The sequence below is a fragment of the Salvia miltiorrhiza genome, chromosome 5, assembly GCF_028751815.1.
Source record: "Salvia miltiorrhiza cultivar Shanhuang (shh) chromosome 5, IMPLAD_Smil_shh, whole genome shotgun sequence".
In the NCBI taxonomy this organism is placed as follows: domain Eukaryota; kingdom Viridiplantae; phylum Streptophyta; class Magnoliopsida; order Lamiales; family Lamiaceae; genus Salvia; species Salvia miltiorrhiza.
The window spans coordinates 31,228,746-31,236,701 of record NC_080391.1 but is presented as its reverse complement, the minus strand read 5'-3'; the positions used below and the strand labels follow the sequence as shown (position 1 = coordinate 31,236,701).

The following is a 7,956-nucleotide window of genomic DNA, read 5'->3' as shown; positions in this document are numbered from 1 at the left end:
AGTTTTTGTTGCTATAAAAATAGTGATCAGTGATGAAGTTCATTATCTCTTAATGCTAAAGCGCCTTTGTCGAAGAAAGATACATCCTAGATGGAGTTGTAGTGCTGAACGAGATCATTGCGGAGGCTAAGGAGAAGAAGAAAGGTATCATCCTCTTTAAAGTCGACTTTGCCAAAGCCTACGATACAGTGGATTGGGCCTTTCTTGACAAAATGATGGAGAAAATGAATTTTAGCCTTAAATAGAGAAAATGGGTTGCCGGCTGTCTTAGTTCAGCAACCACCAATGTCATGGTCAATGGCAGCCCATCGGGAGAGTTTCAATTGAAAAGAGCTTTTAGACAAGGCGATCCCCTTTCTCCATTTCTGTTTCTAATTGTGGCGGAAGGGTTAAATTTGCTAGTCGAAAGAACAGTGCAAAAAGAGCTACTGGAACCGGTCAAAATTAGGAGAGAAGAGATTGAGGTCTTTCACTTACAATATGCGGATGACACAATGTTTGTGGCTTCGGATAAGAAGGAAAATGCCTGGGATTTTAAGAGCATCCTCAGACTCTTTGAACTACTTTCGGGCTTGACAGTGAACTTCGACAAAAGCAACATCATGGGAGTAGGTATTGCTGAGCCCAAATGCGATGAAATGGCTGAGATTATGGATTGTAAAGTAGGCGAAATCCCAACCAAATACCTTGGCATCAAGATTGGGATGCGACTAAACTGGTCGATGGATTGGAAATACTTGGTGGAGAAAATCAAGAAGAAGATCAGTGGATGGAATAACTGAAACATGTCTTTTGCTGGGAGGTTAACTTTAATTCGGTCGGTCCTCTTTTCAATCCCGATATACCAATTGTCGTTCTCCAAGGTACCTAAATGTGTGTTGTCTGAAATTCGATCCTTTTTGAGTAATTTTCTTTGGGGGGGAGAGCTTGGAGGTTAGGAAAATACACTGGGTTAAATGGAAGGAGTTGTGCACTGATCATCGTCTCGGGGGGAGGGGTATTAAAAATCTGGAATGGTTTAATAATGCTCTCATGTCTAAATGGATTTGGCGCTTCCTAATTGAGAGAGATCTTTTGTGGGCTCGGGTGGTACGGGCATGTCAAGGGGATATTTGTTGGGATGGTGAAGGCTTTTGGGTGGCGGGGAACAGAGGGATGAGACCTGGATGGTGGAATAACATGCTGGGTTTGAGCTGGGGGGAGGGAGAGAAGTGGTTTAGAGAGAATCTAGAAATGCAAATCGGGGAGGGAGACACCATTCTCTTTTGGCACCATTGTTGGACTGGGGAGAGGAGTCTTTCGGAAATGTTCCCTAGGCTTTACCATCTTAGTAACAACCAGGGAGGTTACATTAAAAGTATGGGTAAATGGGTTGAGGATGAATGGGAGTGGAGACTCACGTGGAACCGAGAATTGCTGGAAAGAGAACTCGACCAGATCAATAATCTTATCTTTATTATCAACAATTTTCGAGTGTGTGCAAGTGAAAAAGATGGTTGGAGGTGGAAAACATCTTCAAATGGAAGGTTCTCAGTCAATACGTCATACAAGGTTCTTTGTTTAGAGGCAAAACCTGTCGATATCCAAAAAGAAGAGAAGGAATGGCCATTTATCTGGAAAGCTCCTGCTCCATTCAAGGCAAGAACTACATCTTGGAAAGTTCTAAAAGGGAGACTGGCTACTTGTGACGAGCTCCAAAAACGGCATGTGGCCATTCAAAATTCGGAGGCTTTATGCGTTTTTTGCAAGTTGAAACCAGAATCCATCGATCACATCTTCTTTGAGTGCCAAAAAACCGATGAAGTTGGGAAAAATATTTTACGTTGGATTGGTAAACAGTCACCAAATCACCACAAAGCGAACGAACATATGCTAGCATTTATTAATCTTGGAAACAAGGAGGATATTCAATTTCTTCTTGGAGTTTGGATTTGTACAATCTGGTGTGTTTGGAAAGGGAGGAACGAGTGCATGTTTAACCAAGGAACATGGAGAACAGAAAGAACGCTGACAGAGATCAAGACGATGCTGTGGGGGTGGTCACTGGCTTTCAATTTGCCGACCTCTTCAACTGAGTTCAGACGCTGGTTCTCAGCGGTAAAGCTTTGTGGTTAACTTTTTTAGAGTGGTCTTCTTTACCCTTCTCTATCTTTCTATGTCCTTCCCATATTTGGGTATTCCTGATACCCGCTTTCACTTTAATAAAATTTCTCCTTTGTCTGATAAAAAAAAAAACATTTATATGTCTACACTCATGTGCATGAATCGTTTTTTAGGGTTTTAATGTATTTTAAATTTGAAATATACAAACAAATCTTAAAGGATAAATTTCATCCGGATCAACGACACCAATTTTGCAACATATATATGTGTTTTGACTAAATTATCCTTATTAAATTTGCAATATATATAGGAAATATATTATGTAGTATACTCAAGCTTTAAGTAGTACTCCCTTCGTCCCACGAAATATGAGTAGTATTCTTTTTTAGGCTGTCCCACGAAACTTGTTACATTTTCGTTTATAGTAAATATTAGGAAAGAAATAAGGATTTTTTAAATCCTAATTTAACTTAATTAAACATCCACTTATTACTCCACTAATTCACCCTTCACACCTTCATATCCGAAACCCGAGGACCTCTCGACTCTCTCTCTAAACTCACTCTTCGCCTCCTCAATCGAAACTTTAATTTCTCTTGAATGTGCCTCTCGATTAAGTCACCTCCTTAATCGAAACCCTAATTCCTCTTGATTCAGTTGCCGCCTCATTCGATGACGCCTCCTTCAATTTAGTCGTCACTTCTTATAAATCTCTCTTACTCCATGGATTCGATGCCTCCTTCGGATGAATCCGGATGGGTCAATCCTCTCCACCTCCTAACTAGAGCCGGATCTCTTACCGTCAAAGCTATCTTGGAAAAACTCTGAGTTCGCCACTACCCCACTGTGAAAACGGAAGAGAGCGGTGGGGTTAATGACGACGTGACGTCTCGCCTAATCCCTTTCTGAGCCTTGTTAACCCTATATCTGGCGCTGATCATACCTGATGCGGAAGGATCCGTTGGCCCCACCGCGATGACCGATGGGAGCAGAGGCCCCTTTATCCATTCCAACCACCCCGGTAAAACTACGACAGATCCATACTGGATATGCGGTGGTTCTGAAGGTTGGAGTGCAGAGTACGGAGGGAGTGGCAATGATGATGTCCCCATCGATAAAAGTGGCGAGGATTCAGTCCCCTTCGATGACTCCTATGAATGCTCTTGTTATTTTCCTTTTCTGATAGAAGAGGAGACTTGGGAGGCCGCCGTCGAAGAAGCTGAGCGACAGATGAAAGATGAGGGCTTTGTCCTTTTCTCAGACCGATGATGATGGCCCGAAGTGGCTGTGATGGTCACCGTCGATAATATACACTGATTGGATGAGATCTTTTCTTGTAATTTAACATGAGGAGTTATATATGAACTGAGTGCATATTCCCATGTTCTATGTGCACTAATATGAACTGATTGTATATTCATGACAAAAATATGGATTGATTGCATATTCGTTACAAAAATCAGTTTTATTTTTACACTCTAAACATAATTTATAGCTACATTTAAAAGCTATGTCTTCGGAGCATAAACATATAAAAAACTTAGAATTTCAGTATCTTTTAAACTAAAGATCGATTTAAAAACCTATAATTTGCATAAGCTTGAGCATCCCTTCACTGCAGCCCACTTCTTTAAGATAATCAAGGCATTAAATCACCTACTTAATAGGGACATCCAAGTTTTAGGGTAGTTAGTCTGCTATTTTCAAAGCTCATTTTCCCATATATGAGATTTTATAGCAGTTTTGGCCTTTGATTTTCATGATCTCAACCATGCATCCCTGTAAGGTTAGAAAAACATTATTCAAAGTGTCAACTTCAAGCATATCAGATGATGTGAGCACTGCATTTATGAGCTCTTCCATTGTATTTGTTGCTGTCTATAATTGAATGGCCCTAAACCATCCTAAATCATTAACATTGCAGTATGGGGAGTTGGGTGGTTGTTGTATAAGTCTGATGTTAAACCCTGATTGGGTTGCAGTAGCCTTGAATTCTTGATCACTATCTTAGATGTGAGGCTTTGCATTATCCTGCTATATGTTTATTTCCTTGCTTGCTCCTTCTGACCACTTTGACCTTATTGTTGGTATAATATGTGGGATTAAATCTTATGTTAACTGTTAAAATTTATGTGAAATAAATGTTGTGATGTTGAGTTAGGATTGATGGTGGTTATTTGAAATAAATGCATTTGAGTTAAATGTTGTTGGGATGTTGAGTTGAATGATGCGTTGTTGCTTTTATGAGTCAAATGCTGTTGAGAACAGATGAGAACATATATACACTTGAAAAAATAATAAATAACTGATGAGAACAAATACACACTACAAAGGGGATACTTGGTCTGTGATGATGAGACATACTCAATCTGAAACCTCTAAGACTTCATTACATATGAGTCTAAAGAGTAATAAATGAAGGGTATCAATGGTATATAGCTACCTTGTTGATTGAACACTCCTTGATGACTGTTTTGTGATTGAATCAATTGTCTTTGTCCTGAGTGTGCCTGCTTGCCTGTTCTTGCTACTTCTTTTTGCTGGAATTTCCTCACAAAATGGAAAAATGCCAATTTTTCCATCGAACAATACCTCCATTATCTGCAATTAAAGGTTTTACAACTGCACACATGAACATAAATTTTGTGATGAAGTTCTTGCTCTTACATGTCTTGTGTGGGTCGGCTTCTCTTGAAGCTAAATAAAATCTAATTGAACCTCTTATGATATGAAACCACTTTTCGTCAATATGCATAGTGTTGTGTATATTGCTAAACTTGAATACATTGAGAATTCTATCAAGCTGTAAGGGTTGGAGGGTAAATCTCAAGCTTAACAGCTTGTTGGGGGCTGTTAAGTTAGGTTTGATGGCTGAAGTGTGAGCCCTAATTGCTCCTGTGAGCACCTTTCTCTCCACGGTACTCTTCATCTGTCATAAACCTTTAGCTAATGTCCTTATGTTGCTCCTCTTTGATAACTCTAGATTTGTTAGTAGATTGAGATCAAGGTGAACAATCTTTTTTCTTGTATAAGTAAGCTTACCACTGCGAATATGAATAACTTGACCCTCTGTTCGTTGCTTCGTTGAAGCTCTCCATAATAGCAAAATAATTTGCGGGGAAATGGAGAATTTCAATGTTGCAGCCACAATCTTTACTCGGGGTGGCTTTCCAACGATGCATCCTTCTAAAGACACGGTACTACAAGAACCCATCGTATACTTACTCCATCCCTCAAATAACTTCTCATCTTTCCTTTTTGGGTCGTCCCCAAAATAACTTCATAGTTATTTTGGACACTATCCTACGACTAATAATACCCTATTTATTTTTACTTTTCACATTTTCACAACTCCCAATACTAATTATAACACTTTTTTATCCTTTTCTATACACTCAACAACTTTGTCATAAAACTTGTGCCACTCCCTCCTATATATATATATATATATATATATATATATATATATATATATATATAGGGGGTGGTTATTCAATAAACCACCCTTATTTTAAGAATTACGAACCAGCAAAAATGCATGAATTTTATGTATAACACGCATGAATAAACTGTATAAATGCATGAATTGCGAAAAATAATTTTTTGCTACCTTTGGGATTCGAACTCAGGACCATGAATTTATCCAACAAGGTGATGAATCAACCGTAGATCTTGATGATCTAAGGGCTGGAAATGGTTCCTAATTTATATTTTAAGAAGCGTTCTTATTTTAGCCTTCCCCTATATATATATATATATATATATATATATATATATATATACAGAGAGAGAGAGAGAGAGAGAGAGAAAGAATGAGAAATGATCAATTGAGAATACAAATATTTTGCGAAATTGAGATTGCGTTTGAATAGATCAATAATTGTGAATAATTCAATATTTTTTTTTGATAAATTAACAGTATTAAATAAAGAAATTTAAAGGCCACACCAGTGAGGACTCGAACCCATGACCTTTAGCCTTGGGCATTAACCCCTTACCACTTGGCCAACACATACACACACACACAATTCAATAATTTTTATGAACAACTATATTTGTCTGGGGTTCGAAACTTGGAGGGGGTGAAATTTTTGGCATTTTAAATAGATATGCCTGTTCATTATTTATATTAATTTATCGTAGAATTTATTGATTTGTTCATTATTCACAAAAATAAAATTCTCAATATAACATAATCACACACACACACACACACACACACACACACACACACACACACATATATATATATATATATATATATATATATATATGGTCAGCTTCAATGGAGACCACTTCCCTATATAGAGAATAGAGACCAAATCAGAGCTATTGATCTCACCAAAATCAATGAATCAGATTAATCTGAATTCTTCAAGTTTAGAAAATCCCATAAATTCCTCATTTTCTAAGTTTGGGAACCAACGAACATTATTATGAACTTACGAACATACTAATGTTCGTAGATGTGTTCGTATAAAAAATAAATGAACATACTAATGTTCGTCGATATGTTCGTATAAAAACAAATGAACATACAAATTAACATACTTATGTTCGTTAGTTCATAATAATGTTCGTTGGTTCCCAGAATTGAAAAATGAGGAATTTACGGGATTTTCTAAACTTGATGAATTCAGATGAATCTGATTCATTGATTTTGGTGAGATCATTGGCTCTGATTTGGTCTTCATTCTCTATATAGGGGAGTGGTCTCCATTGAACTCTTATATATATAGGGTTAGCTTTTATGGAGACCATTCCCCTACATAGAGAACAAAGACCAAATCCTGTGTCGATCTTGCTTAATCTAACGGTTCATATAATTTCCTGATTTGATTTTTCATGTAATTAAATATTGGTTGATTAAATCCACTGAAATTTGGGATCACGTTGAATAAATCCCGGAAATTTCGAAACTTCCTATTCTGGGACCTGATCCATTAATGAACATAATATGTGAACATTATTATGTTCATTTGTTTTCCTACAAAAATATCGACGAACATTAGTATGTTCATTTATTTTTTTACGAAAATATCGACAAACATTATATGTTCATTTATTTTTTACGAACATATCAACGAAAATTAGTATGTTCATTTGTTTTTTTACGAACATATCAACGAACATTAGTATGTTCATTAGTATTTTCTACGAACATATCAATGAACATAATATGTTGGTGCATTATTCACGTAACAGACTTTTCATCAAAATAATATTCCATAAATTAAAGATTTGATTGCCTATATCTATGACAATTAACGAAAATATCAAATCTTCACCAGATGAATCATCACGCTTGGATATACCAAGATCAACGAACAGAATTTGGTCTTCGTTTTTCTAATTTTTGATGGTCTTCATAGAACTCTATCCTTTATTATTAAAATAAGATTTTATTAAAAGAAAAAACGAAAAACCTAAACCCTTGAAAGCACAGAGAAGCAAACTAAGGGCCGAGCCTCATTAAAACCTCAGCTTGAGGAAAAAGAGTACTTGTCTACAAGAATAAACACAAACTGTGAGGGAGCGGAGTGAGACCACCTCAGAGACTCCGGCCTAACCATTGTCCCTAGGTTGTCTCGGCTACCCATCACAAAGACAAAACAAAGAAAACGAAGAGAAAACCAAAACAGAAACCAGCGAAAATGCCAACAGAAAACCCAACCCAATCGTCTGCTATATATATATATATACATATATATATATATAGAGAATGGCTAAAATAAGAGCATTTTTTAAGATATAAAATAAGAATCATTTTCAGCCCTTAGATCATCAAGATCTACGGTTGATTCGTAATCCTGTTGGATGGATTTATGGTCCTGAGTTCGAATCCCAAAGGTA

At 36.9% G+C, this 7,956-nt stretch overlaps 2 protein-coding genes across 2 annotated transcripts; both read left to right on the top strand.

Moving 5' to 3' along the window:
* Window positions 1-290: 290 nt before the first annotated feature.
* On the top strand, window positions 291-782 carry LOC131025798 (uncharacterized mitochondrial protein AtMg01250-like). The gene has a single exon (XM_057955587.1). The coding sequence runs from the start codon at window positions 291-293 to the stop codon at window positions 780-782; it is 492 nt and encodes a 163-aa protein (XP_057811570.1).
* Window positions 783-1,032: 250 nt separating this feature from the next.
* Window positions 1,033-2,115, top strand: LOC131025797 (uncharacterized). The gene has a single exon (XM_057955586.1). It carries the CDS (start codon window positions 1,033-1,035, stop codon window positions 2,113-2,115), a length of 1,083 nt encoding a protein of 360 aa, XP_057811569.1.
* Window positions 2,116-7,956: the final 5,841 nt, after the last annotated feature.